Below are 20379 nucleotides of genomic sequence, written 5' to 3'. Positions count from 1 at the left end.
CGCATTGACGGCACTTTGAACAGTGGACGTTACACTTCAGATGTGTAACGACCCGTGGCTCTACCCTTCATTCGATCCCTGCAGGATAATGCACGTTCGCATGTTGCAGGTCCCGTACGGGCCTTTCTGGATACAGAAAATGTTCGACTGCTGCCCTGGCGAGCACGTTCTCCAGATCTCTCACCAATTGAAAACGTCTGCTCAATGGTGGCCGAGCAACTGGCTCGTCACAGTACGCCAGTCACCACTCTTGATGAAGTGTGTATCGTGTTGAAGCTGCATGGGCAGCTTTACCTGTACACGCCATCCAAGCTATGTTTGATTCAATGCCGTTATTACGGCCAGAGGTAGTTGTTCTGGATAGTAATTTCTCAGGATCTATGCTCCCAAATTGCGTGAAAATGCAATCACATGTCAGTTATAGTATAATATATTTGTCCAATGAATACCCGTTTATCATCTGCATTTCTTCTTGGTGTAGCAATTTTAGTGGTCAGTAGTGTATAAAAATGAATCAACTAGTTACATTTTCTATTGTGATTACCCAGTTGCAGTGATGAAGTGAAGCCTTCACAAACTCTGTTTCGCGCAATGTCGTGCCAAACTTATCCTATGTAAGCCTCTCTGTGATTATGATAAGCGCGTCTGTGACGCTGAATCGCGTCTTGGACGGACGTTTCCAGTAGTGTTTCGATAGTGTTGTGTATGAAACGTGTATGTTTCAGTAGCATCATAGTATGCGTGAGTTGTTTGTGGTGTGGTTATCATGTACGATTAAATACGAAAAGTGCCAGACCCATGATTCGAAACCCAAACACATAAGTAAGAACGACGGATAAGGAACTGGAAGTGAGCTGACCAAACTGTTGTGGCAATTTGGCAACAGCGTACGATTCGGCAGTGACGTCGAGCGCTCAGCTAAGGAGGAAACCAGCTCCAAAGCATGAAGTGTCAACTATCAACTAGTTTTTACCAGAATGTAGTATTCATTGATATGTTTAATGCCTGAATAAAATAGTCACAAGTTCATGTCAATGTAAATTTCATCTGAAAGCGACATTTCGTCGTAAGGTTTCATCAGTGGTAAAGAAATATTGTGGTGTCACCGCCAGACACCACACTTGCTAGGTGGTAGCCTTTAAATCGGCCGCGGTCCGTTAGTATACGTCGGACCCGCGTGTCGCCACTATCAGTGATTGCAGACCGAGCGCCGCCACACGGCAGGTCTAGAGAGACTTCCTAGCACTCGCCCCAGTTGTACAGCCGACTTTGCTAGCGATGGTTCACTGACAAATTACGCTCTCATTTGCCGAGACGATAGTTAGGATAGCCTTCAGCTACGTCATTTGCTACGACCTAGCAAGGCGCCATTACCAATTACTATTGATGCAGTAAAACACGTACCGTCAAGAGCGATGTTCACCAATTATGGATTAAAGTTAAGTATTCCAGCAGCTACGTACTTTTTTTTACTAGTCTCAATTCCTTTAACTGTTCCAGACCTCACGCCAGCCTGCGTGAGCTTAAACGCGTGCCTTTCGGCTTCCTCATAGTGGATTGGCTGTCTTGCCAATCCACAACAAATATCGTTTTTCATACTTAGCTGCCCGTGTTCTTCGCTTCATCTGTTAAAAGAAATGTAAAAGTCATTACATTGTCATACCTCGTCTCAGTGTAACAATCTTACAAAATGAATTTACGAAAATGCATTAATTAGGCATCCTGAAGCGATACCTCTCCGTAGCACTAAATAAGCAGTCGTAGAATAGACTCTTTGACGACATTACTCGTGCGGACCTACGTTCCCTCCCTTCCCCTCCCTTTCCTATACCGTTACGCGCTGTTAGCCGGCCAGTTTCTCACGGCTGCGACGTTAGCGCGAGCCAGCACGCACGAGCGGATCGGTGAACAGGTCTGTACTCGACCACCAAGGCCACAGGTTCCTAGTATTTGTACAGATCATCTGACAACGACATGCTAGGAAGTCGAAACGGGTTAAGAGTATCATCTCATTTAGCTGAGGCGGCAAAATACAGGGCGTTTCTAAAACAGTCATCCGATTTCGCACGACTATATGTTGTGCATGAATGAAGGTAGAAACTTGGGTAATTCGTTTGCAAACGAACCATACGATTTATCAAGTGTCTTTCTTTTACACTTGAACACATACAACCTTGGGGTACTTCTTATAATTACGTTTGGGATAAAAGTTTCGGTTTACTTTTCATGCATGTTCAGTGTACCCTCGACTGAATGCACCACACACATCCACCGATAGTGAGGCTCGTCCCACACTCTTGCGAGCATGTCTGGGGGTACTGCAATTCCTGCTGTTGCTGTACCACATTGCCGTTCACCCAAAGTTGTTAGACGAGTAGATAGTGTCTTTCAGGAACCTCCACAAAACCGAAAATAATTTTGAAGAAAAAATCAAATATTTTACGAAATGATTTGAGTAAAAGTAGGAAACAGAAGAGAAACATTTGACACGCTTCCTTTGCTGTACATGATTTCGAGCATCATTCAAAGGTGCGTTAAATTTTTCTCTAACCTGTTTGATTTCCTACTTCTGGACAAATCATTTCACAAACATTTGATCGTTTTTCTTCGAAATTATATATCATCTTATAATTTCGTTCAGAAAGCGTGAAATATATTTTAATCTACACGGGTATTGTATTACTATTATGGATATACAGGTCAAGGGAAAGCAGAGAAGTTTCAGTTGATGCTGGAATTTAATTTTTGTTTTATTTTTTCAACCTGAAAGGAAGAATCCCGTAAGTTCTACACAAATATAAATTTTATGCGCAGAAGAGCTATGTCTTAAAGAGATGAACTTTTTGACACTTCATTTACACATGTAGCAAGGTGTTCGTGAAATATTTCAGTTTTCCCTCAAATCACTGGTTAAGTTTTTCGCAATTACCCCGAATACTTCCAAGCAATTACAATACTCGCCATTAAAATTGCTACACCACGAAGATGACGCGCTACAGACGCAAAATTTTACCGACAGGAAGAAGATGCTGTGATATGCAAACGATTAGCTTTTCAGAGCATTCACACAAGATTGGCGCCGGTGGCGACACCTACAACGTGCTGACATGAGGAAAGTTTCCAACCGATTTCTCATACACAAACAGCAGTTGACCGGCGTTGCCTGGTCAAACGTTGTTGTGATGCCTCGTGTAAGGAAGAGAAATGCGTACCATCACGTTTCCGACTTTGATAAAGGTCGGATTGTAGCCTATCGCGATTGCGGTTTATCGTATCGCGACACTGCTGCTCGCATTGGTCGAGATCCAATGACTGTTAGCACAATGTGGAATCGGTGGCTTCAGGAGGGTAATACGGATAGCTGTGATGCATCCCAACGGCCTCGTATCACTAGCAGTCGAGATGACAGGCATCTTATTCGCATGGCTGTAACGGATCGTGCAGCCACATCTCGATCCCTGAGTCAACAGATGGGGACGTTTTCAAGACAACAACCATCTGCACAAACAGTTCGACGGCGTTTGCAGCAGCATGGACTACCAGTTCGGAGACCATAGCTCCGGTTACCCTTGACACTGTATCACAGACGGGAGCGCCGCGATGGTGTACTCATCGACGAACCTGGGTGCACGAATGGCAAAACATCATTTTTTCGGATGAATCCAGGTTCTGTTTACAGCATCTTGATGGTCGCATCCGTGTTTGGCGTCATCGCGGTGAACGCACATTGGAAGCGTGTATTCTTCATCGCCATACTGTCGTATCACCCGGCGTGATGGTATGGAGTGCCATTGATAATACGTCTCGGTCACCTCTTGTTCGCATTGACGGCACATTCAACAGTGGACGTTACATTTCAGATGTGTTACGATCCGTGGCTCTACCTTTCATTCGATCCCTGCGAAACCCTAGCCGGCCGGTGTGGCCGTGCGGTTCTAAGCGCGTCAGTTTGGAACCGCGTGACCGCTACGGTCGCAGGTTCGAATCCTGCCTCGGGGATGGGTGTGTGTGCTGTCCTTAGGTTAGTTAGGTTTAAGTAGTTCTAAGTTCTAGGGGACTGATGACCTCAGTAGTTAAGTCCCATAGTGCTCAGAGCCATTTGAACCATTTTGCGAAACCCTACATTTCAGCAGGAAAATGCTCGTCCGCATGTTGCAGGTCCTGTACGGGCCTTTCTGGATACACATAATGTTAGACTGCTGCCTGGCCAGCACATTCTCCAACTCTCTCACCAATTGAAAACGTCTGGTCAATGGTGGCAGAGCAACTGGCTCGTCACAATACACCAGTGACTACTCTTGATGAACTGTGGTATCATGTTGAAGCTGCATGGGCAGCTGTACCTGTACACGCCATCCAAGCTCTGTTTGACTCAATGCCCAGGTGTATCGAGGGCGTTATTACGGCCAGAGGTGGTCGTTCTGGGTACTGATTTCTCATGATCTCTGCACTAAAGATGGGGGATCCGCTCTTGAACTAATTCATAGAGTTGAATCTTTCAAAGGAGTGAACAATCAGTGATTCAGAAAAAAAGAACGGTAGCTCCAAACGTTTCCCACGGCAGAGAGAGAGAGAGAGAGAAAGAGAGAGAGAGAGAGAGAGAGAGAGACGGAGCATATCAGCAGCGCCTCTGCTGGTCAGATCACAGTGCACGCCACACAACACAGCCAGCGCCGGCCTCTGCCCTGCTTCTACCTTGGCTGCCTGCATTGTGCAGTGCCCCATTGGATTTTGTGTTTCACATATGCCGTGCCGTCTCTGTGCGTCGTCTGCCACGTGCAGGGAATTGGCGCAGCTTAACTTCGCATCGCACTCTGTCGGCGATCGTTTCAGTCACACGTCCTGCCCTCTGGGCAGTTCATGCGAGCAACAGGACAGAGAGCCACCTAGCGGATAACATAGGAACTACTTGCAAAAACCTGCTCGCAAGGGAACGGACGATTTGTCTCGGAGCGGGTGAGTTCACCGCTCCCCCCACCCTCGGAACTCGCCCGCTCAACGCTCACCCCACCGTCTCGACTCTAGCCAGAGCGTTGAGCAAAGCGACTCAGGTGTCACTCTGGTCTCTGCGGTTTCAGCTCATGCAGTAATACAGCTCGCGGCTTGACCTGCTCGACTCAGCACCTCTGCATCGGAGTTCGTCCCCACTGGATATTGTTCTTCGTAGTAATACCGCTATGTATATTACATTATTATGTTATGTATACATCAATTGTTTTTATTTTATTTTTATTTGTTTAAACTGATTAGATTAGGTTCCTGATGACTCCTCTTACTATAGGATTTTTATTATGGACACTCGAATTTACGCTTTAATTACGAGCGAACCGATAAACGTATCGCAAAATGTGATACACCAATATTTTCCTTGTTTTATTCTGCGTAAGGTTATATGCAGCACTTTCGTTTTACAGTCAAATTTATATATTTTTTTCTTATTCTGGTACGGATTTTGCGATTTTAGGCGTCTTCGGAAGGAAACGTTCACTTTAAAAATATATGGCTTGCGATGTATTTGTATGAGGTTAATGAAATTTTAATACATTATAGCCAAATATATTGTTAATGTAAATCTCAAGTTACAACATTTTCCGATCACCCAAAAAACCACGATAGTGCAAAATAAATCAATAATCAAAAACTTTGTCATATCGTGGAAATTTCAATAAACAATACAAAATTCTTACTCGTTATCTGTGTTACTTCAAAATAGGATCAAATAAGATCAAAATACAGGTATAGTACTGGAATAAACCAAGTTTAAAGGGCAATGTGCCTTCCATTTATTTTCTATTGTAAATGAGTTGTGAGTCATGAAAAAGAGCTAATTCATTTCAGGGAGTGAACAGTTCTGATCCAATCTCTGAAAAGAACAGTTTTGCCCATCTCTACTATGCACCCAAATTGCGTGAAAATGTGATCACATGTCAGTTTTAGTATAATATATTTGTGCAATGAATACTCGTTTATCATCTGCATTTCTTCTTGGTGTAGCAATTTTAATGGCCAGTAGTGTAGTTAGTTATTTTTTTTTTTGTAAAGCTAGACCTCACGCTGGTCAGTTTGATACCCTGTTTGTCCGTTTCTCACTCTTCGTTTGTCTCTGAAAATCCGGAAAAAATGCGTTTCTGGGGAGTCTTGTTTTTACTTTGCTCAAACATTTGGCCAAAAACTTGTTCTGTGAGATAAGGAGACTGTGGAGTCCAGCGATGGGATGTGAGATACGTACGACGCTGCAGTACCGTAGTCTCGACGAAAATCACGGCATACAGTTGTATCTGAATCGCACCTGTCAAACGAGAACGCAGAATGCCTTTTGTTGCCGTGTTGTCCCACCTGCATTCGACGCACATTGGGTAAAGAACGAGCGAGTGAGCTAGCTGCACCAGGATGGTCCCTGCCGGCAACAAACTTGGAACTGACGGTACCAAGGGGAATTAGTACAATTTACCCTCATCGATTTCGTTCATATTTAAAGGGAGTGTAAGGCACGACTATGAATACAACATATGTAAACAGGCGCAACTCTCAACCGTTTCCGATATAAGTGAGTCTGAAAATTTTAGGCGTTCTTATACACTTTGTATGGTGCTCAGTATTCAAGAAGTAAGCAGGTGAGTGAATAAGCGCTTAGTTCTCACAAGTGCAAGGTCTGCGGCTCCAATCTCGCTGCGGGTACTGTTCTTTGCATTCCCACGTATTCCTAAGAAGAGATTTATTATGATTGTAAAAACTGTCAATAATCCATGATTAATTTATTATTTTCATACCCTTTATCACGAAAAAAAGGATTGCAAGAGGGAAAAAATCATTTATTGATTACGCGCGCAAATACGAAATTGTTACCTTAACATCTTCAAACTGCGGTAGTCTCACAACAGCTTTGTAAAAGAACTTTCTAATGGACAAACTGAAGCCATACGTCAGAGAAAAAAAAAAATTCTTTTGCTCCTTGATTCATTGGGAGGGCAAACGAATCCAGGTTTGAATGACGAAACTTTTCAGGACGGCTAGGGTCTGCCAACGTGCAGTATCAAAGTAATCCCTGACAAATGCACACTGCCGATGCAGCCTTGAGACATTTATTTTTGCAGGCAGGTGAATAACCTCATAAAATGACTACAAAATTGTGCGTACGTCATTGTACAGAATAAAGAGATAGCTTCTAGAGGAGACTAAAAAAATTCAACCAGTCGCACATCATCAGTTGTATACACTAATATTCGGTTGTATGCTTCGTACGGGTGGTACGCCTTGAAATTATATGATGATCGAGAACCGTGTATCAATGTAAACCAAGTTTGTTTTGCAATAGACTCACTGAAAGAAACGATGCACATGCAAAAATTCAGCGTTCATTACATGTGCTTCATGTCGCAAAAATTATAGTTTTCCTTGTTTCTACGATCAGTATCATCCGATTCGTGCAGTGCTGCGTAAGTTATAAATTATACCTCTCACAAATTTAGGTACAATACTATAAATAAATAAGTCTCGTTGGCGTGACTACTTTTTTCATTGCGAGTCTCCGCACGAAGATATTTTTCCTCTTTTTCTCGGGATAAAGATTGTGAAAACAGTAAATGAATCACTAAGTATTGACAATTTTCACATTATAAAAATCTTTTGTTATATTTACGTGGGACTGAAAAAAAAGTACCAGCAGCGCGATCCGAAGTCCTCGCTCTTATGAAACTACGGACTTACTCACCCGCTGTGGGCTTCTCGAGCACTAGCAACCATAAAAAATATATAAGTTCACCTAAAACATTCAAACTCCATTATCTCTGAAACAGTTCAGAGTTGCATCTTCCTGTTTACATACGTTGAAATCCTAGTTGTACCTTATACATGCTTTCAATACGAATCGGATCGACGATGGGTAATTCAGAGGGTCTTCATATAGAATATGTAGTCTTGTTGTATAGGTTGATAGGTTTGGATTGCATTACGTGCAGTGCACTAGCTTGCGATACAGGAAGGTAAGTCAGACCTGGGTGGAATCCTCATGACGGATAAACGACCGTGTCTTGTGCTCTGACGAAACTGAGTGTGGTTTTAAGCGGTTTCTCCCGCTCGTTTAGACAAATGCCAGACTGGTTCCCCAATTTCCGCTTCAGAAAATATGATACACAAAGAGGACAAAGTTAACACATAGACAGGTGGCGCACACGACTCCCTCCATTAAGTAATTGACTACTGTGGCGACAGCAAGGGTATCTGACCGCAGTCAGTTTCACCCATAAAACTGCCAAATATTGAGTACAGCGGATGCTGGACGAGATGGGTTTCACGCTAAGAAGAAGTCTTTTGAATCCGGATGACTATTTTTGAAACACCCTGTAAAAAAATATACAGTGTACTTCAGCTGCCCCTACCTATGGGTTTGACGCAACCCGCAACGCCTTCAAATACCATGCGCGAGATTTTCATATTCTCTCGCTCTCTATGTGCAAAATATTAGTCCTACAGAAAAAAATGAACAGGACCATTTTGTAGGAAATTTAATGTAGTTAAATTTTGCACTGGGATACGTTTTTGCCAGAGGCCGCAGTTCTCGAATTATTCAAGAAAAAGTACAAAAGTGTCCTTCAATCGCGTTTTCCTTAAATAATTCGAAAACCTTGGTTTTTTTGCATAAAGGTCCTGTTCATCTTCTTCAGGAGGACTAATAGTTTGCACATAGCAAGCGAGAGAATGTGAAAATCTCACGAATAGCTTTTGAAGGCATTGCGATTGGAATGAAACCCATAAGAGGGTCAGCTAAATCACTCTATATATAAATAAATAAAAATAAATAGTTTACAAGATAGCCCTCCTAAGATGGCATGTCTGTCTAAGAAAATTCTTACATATGTTTGTAATCCATGCTGATTCTGCGATAGGTAAAGCTGTGAGTGGTGCACACAGTCAGGCAACTGGCATACAGAGCATCTGTTCTCTGTTTTTAATACAGAGTCTGCTGGCAACTGTAGGTTCTGTAGACAGCTACAGCCAACTCGTGTATCTGAAGATTGATCGACCTTGTACTTGACTACGTCGAACATTTCCCATGTCTAGGAACAGTCACCGAAGTCTTGAAATGACACACTGTAACTGGGCCCCATACAGCCATCATGGTATTGTGGTGTAAACTTCAGGGAGTGGATATACGACTGGGACATTATGGGTGTCACACTCTGCCTCTTAGAGTAACTAAATCACTTGTTCATTCGCAATGGTGAGCAATTCTTTTCTATTCTATTCGGAGAGCACTGTACCAGTGTCTTTATGAGCTGGTTATAGAGACTGTTAACCTTTAACCTCACATTGTCGGGCCTGGTGGTTTAGTGGCAATGCGCATACCTAAAAGCTAACAGGTCGCAAGATGAAATCTACGGAAATTTGCTGCCAGCCTTTAATCCAGACCTCACCTGTCAACGACTTGAGAAGCTGCCACGAACGACACTTGGTTCGGATTCCACGTTAAACTGTAAATGCCCTTTTCGCGGTTAGATAATTGGGGTGGATTAGGGACGCGCAAGTTACCGAATCCGGCCACTGACCAACAGGAAATTATTAGTATCTTCTCATTATCCTCTTTTTCTCAATTGCGCAAAGCTCCTGCGCAAGACTACAAAGTATCGTGTCTTTCTTTAAACCTATGGGGCAGTTGTCCACTGTATTGGACAGCTGTTAATGTAGCTTGTATGCAATGGAGCCATAAGATACTCTGTAGGTGGGGGGAGGGGGGGGGGAGGCTAGCCCTGAGGGTTTGGAGTATTTTTAATATTTTGGAAGACAAATGGCGACTTGTACGTAGCCATAAGGAAGTTTTCTCTCTGACCCTGTGAAAAGCCTGCGTAGTACCTACTTTTAAACCAGTTTCTTAAAAGAAAAACACCTGGTATCATCTAATCATACTACACTCATGCTCATAAATTAAGGGTAATGCTGATACATGGTGAAACAACGCTCTGGTGGGCGGATTGCGGGTTTAAATCACCTCGGGGTATGACCATGCGGTGCATTTGACCTGCGGTCGTCGCACGGTAGCGCTGGCAGCAGTCCACACACGCAGAGGTGTGTTGTTGCATGTCAGGATACGGTACAGCGAGTAAGTGTGCAGACGTTTTCAGACGTGCTAATGGTGACTGTGTGTTAAAAATGGCTCAAAGAACACATATTGATGACGTTATGAGGGGTAGAATACTAGGGCGACTGGACGCTGGTCAAACACAGCAGGTCGTAGCACAGGCCCTCCGTGTGCCACAAAGTGTGATCTCAAGATTATGGCAACGATTCCAGCAGACAGGAAACGTGTCCAGGCGCTACAGTACGGGACGTCCACAGTGTACAACACCATAAGAAGACTGATATCTCACCATCAGTGCCCGCAGACGGCCACGGAGTACGGTAGGTAGCCTTGCTCGGGACCTTACCGCAGCCGCTGGAACAGTTGTCTCCATACACACAGTCCACAGACGACAGAACAGACATGGTTTATTCGCCCGGAGACCTGCAAGGTGCATTCCGCTGACCCCTGGTCACATGAGATCCCGTAAAGCCTGTTGTCAAGAACACAGTACATGGTCATTGCAACAGTGGTCCCAGGTTATGTTTATGCACGAGTCCATGAGTAGTCTTAACAGTGATTATCGCCGGGTTTTCGTCTGGCCTGAACCAGGAACCAGATACCAACCCCATAATGTCCTTGAAAGGGACCTGTATGAAGGTCGTGGTTTGATGGTGTGGTGTGGGATTAGACACGCAGTCTACAGACGACAGAACAGATATGGTTTATTCGCCTGGAGACCTGCAAGGTGCATTCCACTGACCCCTGGTCACATGAGATCCCGTAAAGCCTGTTGTCAAGAACACAGTACATGGTCATTGCAACAGTGGTCCCAGGTTATGTTTATGCACGAGTCCATGAGTAGTCTTAATAGTGATTATCGCCGGGTTTCCGTCTGGCCTGAACCAGGAACCAGATACCAACCCCTTAATGTCCTTGAAAGGGACCTGTATGAAGGCCGTGGTTTGATGGTGTGGTGTGGGATTATGATTGGTACACGTACACCCTGCATGTCTTTGACAGAGGAACTGAAACAGGTCAGGTGTATCGGGACGTCATTTTGCACCAATATGTCCACCTTTTCAGGAGTGCAGTGGGTCCCACTTTCCTCCTGATGGATGATAACTCACGGCCCCACCGAGCTGCCATCGTGGAGGAGTTACTTGAAACAGAAGATATCAGACGAATGGAGTGGCCTGCCTGTTCTCCAGATCTAAACCCCATCGAGCACGTCTGGGATGCTCTCGGTCGACGTATCGCTGCACGTCTTCAAACCCCTACGACACTTCAGGAGCTCCGACAGGCACTGATGCAAGAATGGGGGGCTATACCCCAGCAGCTGCTCGACCACCTTATCCAGAGTATGCCAACCCGTTGTGTGGCCTGTGTACGTTTGCATGGTGATCATATCCCATATTGATGTCGGGGAACATGCGCAGGAAAGAGTGGCGTTTTGTAGCTCATGTATTTAGGGACGGTTTTCTCAACTTATCTCCAATACCGTGGACTTACAGATCTGTGTCGTGTGTGGTCCCTATGTGCCTATGCTATTAGCACCAGTTTTGTGTAGTGCCTCGTTGTGTGGCACCACATTCTGCAATTATCCTTAATTTATGAGCATGAGTGTACATTTTTTCCTTTCTATGAGAGCTACGGGGAGAGGGGTTCTCCTCCTGGGCGTGGGTGCCCTTGCTTCTTTGCCGTTTTTAATCAGTCCCGAGGCTGCAAATACACGCAAGGAACAGGATCAGTATTGAATAGCCACTGGAGCGGACTGCGTGCATTTGCAGCCTCAGGACTGATTAAAAACGCTAAAGAAGCGACATTAACAACTGTCCACTGTAGTGGACAACTGCACCACAGTTTTAATTTCAGTACATTAATTGTTATGAGTAAAGTTTAGCAGAGATGGACACTAATCTTGTAGGTGGCACCTCTTCTGGCTGTGGATACACAGGAAGTGACTTGTGTAGAGCATGTCTAGTAAAAAAATATTGGAGGGGGGGGGGGGGGGAACTATGAGATTACAGATAGTGTTGCGAAGATTGACAACTTCATTTATAAGTACAGAAATGTCAAATATGCACTTCACAAAACACAGAGAAACAATGTTCTATGACTAAGATATCGATGAATGCCAACTGGGGTCAGTCAACTCATGCAAATAACTGGGTGTAACAAGCTCTGGGAATATGAAATGGGATGAGCACCTAAGCACAATTGCAGATAAAGGCGGTGGCAGGCTGGGGTTCATTAATGGTATATTGGGAATACGCAGTCAGTTTATAAAGGAGACTGTTCACAAATAACTCGTGCGTCCCATCTTAGAATACTGCTCAGTGTGTGAGACCTGCCGGCCGGAGTGGCCGAGCGGTTCTAGGCGCTTCAGTCCGGAACCGTGCGACCGCTGCGGTCGCAGGTTCGAATCCTGCCTCGGGCATGGATGTATGTGATGTCCTTAGGTTAGTTAGGTTTAAGTAGTTCTAAGTTCTAGGGGACTGATGACCTCAGATGTTAAGTCCCATAGTGCTCAGAGCCATTTTTTGTGTGAGACCTCAACCCAGATAGGACTATCATAGGATATTGAACGTATAAACAGAAGGACAGCACGAGTGGTCACAGGTTTGAATCAAGGGAGAGCATCATGGAAAGCAGGAAAACGTGAACTGCCAGACGCTTGGAGGTAGCCTTGAGCTATCCCACGAAAAGCCTACGTACAGAGTTTCGAGGTGCAACACTGGGTAAAGAACCTAGGCATATACTACACCCCCAAATATCGCTTCCGCGTAAACCTCGAAAACGAGATTAGACTGAGTACAGTGCGCACAGAGGCGTTTAATAAGTCGTTATCCCAAGGTTCCATGCACGAGTGGAACGAGAAGACACAGTAACAGGCGATACAGTGGCAAGAACCCTCTTCCATCCACATGGAATTGATTTCTATAATACATAATGTAGACGTAGTTATGGTGAAACCATGAGATAAATGTCTTTCCCACATATAGCAAGTTACCTGGAAGTTTCCAGTTAAGTCGTGTGACGTATTCCCAAGCTGCCGTGAAGATTATTTCAGTCAAAAAGCCATGAAGTCCGTAGATGTAGAGTCGCATGCATGGTGAAAGGTGGAGCTGCTGTTGCTGCATGCCGCCCTCTGCAAAAAAGACATTTCCTTTATGTTTCTTAAGGTGTGTTGGATACAGAGAAGTGTAGCTAGTGCCAAGCTGTGAATGTCACAGCTAACAGTGTCCTCTTCTTCACTTGGTGCAAAATGGCTCTAAGCACTATGGGACTTAACATCTGAGGTCATCAGTCCCATAGACTTGGAACTGCTTAAACCTAACTAACCTAAGGACATCACACACATCCATGCCCGAGGCAGGATTCAAACCTGCGACCGTAGCAGCAGCGCGACTTGGTACAAAAAAATGAAAAAAAAACATATACATAGAAATATCATAATAGAATCTGCACACTAACTTCATTAATTTCATAGAATCCAGACAACTTAAAGATAGAAAAAAACATTATTAACATTCCACAATTGTAGCTGGAAAATAATAAAAAATGGAATACAACATATCATATAATGTAAGCTTTCACGGCTGGTAGAGACGTCACTTAAAACTTCCGGGCTAAAAGGCTGTGGTCGATGTATAGAACTTTCTCCTAACGTTTCCTCTCCGGCTGCAGGAGACATCTTCAGAGGTAAAGTGGCGAACTGCAACCAGAACTCGAGGGAGCGCAGAATACGTAGGCAGTGCAGAGGGCACCACAGTTAATCACGTGACGTCGGCTACGAGTTTATCTCTGGTAGTAGGTTTTATCTAATTTAACACCTTCCTCTTGAAAGATAACGTTGCAACGTTCCTTCGACTACCAGAGACAATCTCGTACCCGACATCACGTGATCAACTGTGGTGCCCTCTACACTGCCCATATATTCGGCGCTCCCTCGAGTTCTGGTCGCAGTTCGCCTCTCTACCTCTGAAGATGTCTCCAGCAGTCGGAGAGGAAACGTTAGGAGAAAGTTTACACATCGACCACGGCCTATTAGCCCGGAAGTTTTATGTGATGAGAATACAACTGAGTTTGGGATTATACAGGAGGAGATTAAAGTGTTGGGAAAAACGACATATTGCCCTTTCTGAAGAAAATCGGCAGTCAGTGGTCGTACGACATATTTTATTGTCTGTCTAGATTGCATATGTTTGTAGAACAGTGACCAGCTTCGGTTCCATCAAGATTTGCGTACGTCGCCTACAAGAGTAACCCGTCAGAGTCTATGATTTACATGCTACGTCACAGAACATCGTTTGATTTATGGAGTCAGTGCAGTTAGATGGGTAGACTTGGAAACGTGAGACAACTGCCGGAAGGAGCCATCGTGATTAGAAGCGCCCGTAACCATAACGCCAACGAAGCTGCCCGCTTTGTAGCTTTATCAACATGAACTGTCCAACGTGTCTGCAAGGAATGGTGTAATACTCGCGATCATGTAAGATGGCGAAAGAACAGTGGCCATAAAAAGATCATAACCTACAGGAAACATAGACTTTTTGTCCCAGTAACATTAAACTTTGATTACTACGAAGGATGGCCTTTGACTATCACCTACAAGAAATAATGTTACGTGATTAAATTTTTGTCTGTGTAGGATTTGACGGCCTAGAAAAAATGTTGGCGTGAAGTGGTGCAAGATTTTCGAAATTCTTCGGAAAATAGCATTAAGCTATAGGGAAAGACGGATACAGGGTGAACATTAATAAAACCGACTAACTGCCGGGACGGATTTCTGACCGGAGGTGAAGGAAAAATGGGTCCTATGAATGTGTATCTGGAAATGGGCGGTGCGCGTGCAATGATAACAAATCGTCGCTGAGCACAGTACAGAGCTGCGCTGCATCCACGTCACAACAGATATTCAAAGTGGCCTGTGATAGGGTGATAGGGATAGTCGCGGTTGTCATGCAGGATACACATAATCGTACTTCGGCTTACACCATGTTGGCGGGTCACTTGCCTGGATCTTGTACTACGGTTTGGCTGTAGCCTGGTCCTCAAAATCTGGTGTACGCATGTTCATCTGTCTGAAAGGACCCACGGTCTCACAAACGACAAAAAGGGCTTGAAATGTTGTTTGATGTGGTTGGTGTCTGTGAGGGTACTTGAATTGGTATAGCCGTCCTGCCTCTTGACCGTTTCTATCTGCTTGGCCGAACACAAATACCATCTCGGCTTGTTCCCGACATGAATACCGGGCCATTCTACTCCTTACAGCACGCTTCGTCAATCACACAACCTGCAACACACAAGGAACTCACGGCACGTGGTCAAAGGGACTATCATTCGTCAGCGTCATCTACCGTGGAAACGATGCATTTCCGGACGCAAGTTCATAGGACCTTTTTTCCTCCACTTCGAGTCAGGAACCCGCCATGCAGTTTGTCGGTTTCGTTAATGTTCACCCCGTATTCAATACAAAAAGTACAATAAACGAAAGGGAAAACATAAGCTATGGGGAAATACGAGTAATGTCCAAAATGTAAAAGAGCCAAAAGGGAACAATAGGAATGGAAGACCAAGAACGAATACTTGGATTAAAAACGGTGTTACACAGGGATCTAATCTTTCTCCCCTGCTGTTCAGTCTATACATCGGAAAAGACGGAAGTAAAGATTCAAGAGTTGATTTAATCTTCAGGGTGAAAGGATATCAATGATAATATTGGTTGATGACATTGGCATCCTCAGGGGAAGTGAAGAAGAAACCTGCTGAAAGGAATGAAAATTCTAGAGAGTACAGATTGTGGGTTGAAAGTAAACATAAGAACGATTTAAGTGACGAGGAATAGCAGAAATAAGACTTGCAACAGGCTTACCATCGAAACTGGTGACGAAAAGTAGACGAAGTGAAGGAAGTCGGCTATTCTGGGAACAAAATAACGTAGGACATACGAAGGAAGGAGGACTAGCCGAGGTAAAGAGAGCATTCCCGGCCAAAACATGTCTACTAGTATTAAACAGGAAGGAGAAATTTCTGAGAATGTACGTTTTGAGCAAAGGATCGGTAGTGAATCATGGACTATGGGAAAAGTAGGAAATCGAAGTGTTCGAGATGTTGAAGATCAGTTGGGCGCATGAGATTGGGGATGAGGATATTCTCCGCAGAATTGACGAAGAAAAGAACCTGTGGAAAACACCGAAGAGAAGAAGGGACAGGATGACATGACATGTGTTAAGACATCTGGGAATGACATACACGGTACTAGAGGGAGCTGTATAGCTTTGAAACCGTAGGGAAGGACAGGGATTGGAGTACATCCAACAAATAATTGAGGATATAGGGTGCAAGTGCTACTCTGAAATGAAGTGCTTGGTGCAAGAGAAGAATTCGTGGCGGTCCGCATCAGACCAGCCAGAAGACCGAAGAAGAAGGGGAAAAAAAACATGTCTGCAGTCCTGGTACACATTGAAATAGTTGCGCCACAGTAGCCTGGCTGCCAATAGAGTAACCAGGACAAATTGGTGCAGCCCACTGATAAAGTGGCGTATCGTGCGATAATTCGTTTTCGGTAGCAGGAAGTACAAGGGTGGTTTGATAACTCTCGTAAATTTCCATGGAAATATCGAACATTTTTGTTGCGCCAACATTGTTGATAAGCTTTATTATTCCAATGACCGTATAAAGAATTTCAACGATGTACAGCGTACGATTCAGTGAGTGTGTCAAATGCGATAGTAAATGGAGAAAACCGAATTTCATGCTGTAATTAAGCTTTTTAATTTGAAGGGTTGGACTGCCATACAAATCAAAATAGAGCTGCAAGAAGTTCACTCAGACTCTGCACCGTCACTGAAGACGGTTTACCTTTGGACTAACGAACTGAAACGTGGTTTGACAAGCACTGAAGCCGAAGCACGCTCCAGCCATCCAGTTGAGGTCAGCTTGGGCAAAACCCATGATATGCTAATGCACGACGACGAATAAAAATTCGTGAGACAGCTGAGACTGTACGCATCTCAACTGAACGAGTGCATAGTATCCTGCGTGGAGAATTGGTTATGAGGAAACCATGTGCGAAGTGGGTGCCGCGATTGCTCACAGTCGATCAAAAGCGCATCCAACTCAACATTTCAACACAATTTCTGGCGACAGTTAGTCACAGCCCACAAAGCGTTTTGAACCGATATGTGACTATTGATGAAACCTAGATGCATCACTACAAAGCACTGTCAAAAGGGCAGTCAAAACAATGGGCAAAACACTGGTGAAAGTGCACCGAAGAAGACAGACCATTTTGTCAGCTGGTAACGTGATGGCCTCTGTGTTTTCGGATTCCCATGGAATAGTTCTCATAGATTATCTGAAAAAAGGTAGAACCAGAACTGTACCCTATTATGCTTCGTTGTTGGATCGCTTGAAACTTGCGTTGGATGAGAAAAGAAAGACAAAAGTTGGCACTCTAAAAAGTGCTCATTCACCAGGCTAATGCACCACTGCAGACATAATCGCGAACGATGACGAAAGTGCATGAACTGGGCTTTGAATTTGTTCCTCATTTATCCTGTTTACCATATCTATCCCGAAGTGACTTTTTCGTGTTACTAACATGAAACTTTGGCTTGTTGGGAAGAAATTATCATCAAAGAGGAAGTGAGAGTTGGAGTCAATGAGTATTTTAGAGCGTTTTACAGAACATATTTTTCCGATGAGATGAAAAAGCTGTAGAATGGCTGGACCAAGTGTAGTACTTAACGAAATAGTTGCACCTGTGTTAGGCCAATGTAAAAAAACGGTTCAAATGGCTCTGAGCACTATGGGACTTAACTTCTAAGGTCATCAGTCCCATAGAACTTAGAACTACGTAAACCTAACTAACCTAAGGACATCACACACATCCATGCCCGAGGCAGGATTCGAACCTGCGACCGTAGCGGCCGAGCGGTTCCAGACTGTAGCACCTTTAACCGCTTGGCCACCCCAGTCGGCTAGGCCAATGTAGACGACTAAAGATGTCATCCGGAGTGGGCTGAAACAACTGTAAGATTACCACTGTGCCGAAAATGAATTATTGCACAATACTCCATTTTATCTAGAGGTTGCGCCATTTTGTTTTGGCCTGAAACGGTACTATGGCACGGGGATTCCATTATGTACTAGGACTACAGATATGTATCTGCACACATACCAAAAATTAACTGCGTAACTTTATTTTTTGGAGTTTTTAATTGCTTCTTTGTGTTTCGGATGCAGAATATACACAACAATAAAAGCTGTAAAAGGATACGCAGAGAATCTGTCGTAATGTTTTCATGGGAACCATTCTACGAGTAGCTTTCACCTGAAGTCACTACATGAGAATCAGAATGGATGGTCTAGGAAATGAAGCGCATTTGTGTTGAAAGCGAGAGTACAGTCTTCGACACTGAACGATTCACTCGGTGCTTCCAAACACGATACAAGGTCGCCGTATATCTGTCGTACTTTGCATCAAATAATTGCGCAGATCAGTAACGACTGGCCAGCCGACCTTTGTACAACTAGCTGAATTAGCGAGAGGAGCAAGTCAATTGCGTATGAAACGCGACTCGGTGCCTTAGGAAAGAGTGTGGTCGCTCTCCGGTGTCACTGCAGCGCCTGTCCTCATAAGCGAGAGAGGCACTGCCAGTCACTACACTGCCGACTCCTGACGGCGTCGTCACAAGAGTGTGGAGCTGGCTCAGTTGTTTAAGGTTGGACCAGGGAATCTGCAATAAAACTTTTAAGGGAACAATATCAGCAGTACCTGACTAATGGCAATATAAATCGATACGATATAACTACGTACTAAAATACCTTGGACCAGCGCTTGATCGCCAACTAACATGGAAACACCACCTATTAACCATTCAACAGAAACGTCACAACAGCCTAAAACCACTAACCGTTCGGACACGGGAAATGTATACTTACACAATCCTCCAAACCTGTAAATCCCTGATCCAATCCATCCTCTGCTATGTAAATGTGAATGCTCCTCCAAAATTCTGCAAAGCTTTACGGATCCTACAACGCTTTGCACTCTGCACAGTACGCTTTCGGCTCAGCTTGCCCGCCCATGCACGTAATCTTTATCACCGTATAAAATCCTCACCATTCTGTTCCAGTTCACAGCTATGAATATCATCCATCATTCACCCTCTGATCTCCCCCCTCCCCGCTCTTTGATTCTAATACTCTGTCGTGCCTGTGGTAACTTAGTCCCATAACACTACATTTACACTCACTCCACATTCTTTCCCAACCAAACTTTAATCGCCTCCCCTTACCTGACCATGGAATCCGCCCAAATATATACTCGTCCTGCCAGATCAACAGGTCTCCCCCTCCTCTCCTTGTTTGGGATCTTGTCCTCAACCCCACCTCCACATCCCAAGATTTGGTTCGGAATCTTATCCCTAATCGTCCTCCCAAATCTCTCAACCGAACATCCACTCACGTAAAACCCATGCTATACACCTCCCAAATATCTATAAATCCCGTGATACCATTACTCCTGGCAATCTACATAAACTCGTCCCTTTGTTGTCCTCAGTGGAGATATTTTAAACAGAACCAAATCTGCCTTTCGTGTTTTAACCAACACAACTCATCATCTGTTTGTTAGTTGTAAAAATATTGAATCTGTAACAACATTAAATTTTTTTATCATATTTAAACTCTTTTAGCTGAAGAGCGACGAAATGTAATCGCTGATAGTACCTCCCCCCGCGTGTGTCTGGGGTGAGGGGGATGAAATAACAAAAAATGATACAACAGCTGGAAGAGGTGATATGTTGGGACGTTGCCTCGTATGCCAATGATGTAATCTTCACTGGTATTTAGAGACACCATTTCAGCGAGGGTTTTGGTATCTTTTTTTGTAATGTATTTCCTATTAAAGTGTTGTCATATGAATATAAAATCTGAAGACGCTCCTTTCACTTTATGATCCGATGTTCTGTCGTCAACAGAACAGTATCTTCCGCCTTTATCAAAGCTCATATGCTCGATTACAGAAAAATTCTTAGAAGTAAACATATTTAATTTGTTAGTTGTAAATCACGAAATAGACGCAAAAATGGTATAACCCTCACTTCTAAAATAAAGAAAATGTCTCTCTGTGGAAACGCAGGGGAAGGAAAGATTTTTCATAGTTTTAAAAGCAAAGGTTACACGGTTTCTGTCATATAGTCAAATGTTTTATGAGTTAATCTACTCTTGAATTGAGATATTTTTGTTTTCACATTTAAACTGGCATCACTTTCGAATATCATTCCTTTGGGACAGCACAGAAATAAGATTTA

At 43.9% G+C, this 20379-nt stretch overlaps 1 protein-coding gene across 1 annotated transcript in view; it reads right to left on the bottom strand.

The window, feature by feature from the left end:
- LOC126188016 (transmembrane protein 229B-like) overlaps positions 1-20379 on the bottom strand; it is a 73083-nt gene that overhangs the window by 32924 nt on the left and 19780 nt on the right. The window contains exon 2 of the mRNA XM_049929433.1: positions 13068-13205. Coding sequence (XP_049785390.1) covers positions 13068-13205 — 138 coding nt within the window. The remainder of the gene's footprint in view (positions 1-13067; positions 13206-20379) is intronic.

Source organism: Schistocerca cancellata, chromosome 5 (genome assembly GCF_023864275.1).
Source record: "Schistocerca cancellata isolate TAMUIC-IGC-003103 chromosome 5, iqSchCanc2.1, whole genome shotgun sequence".
NCBI lineage: Eukaryota > Metazoa > Arthropoda > Insecta > Orthoptera > Acrididae > Schistocerca > Schistocerca cancellata.
The sequence above is the reverse complement of the archived record's forward strand: the minus strand, read 5'-3'. Positions and strand labels throughout refer to the sequence as shown.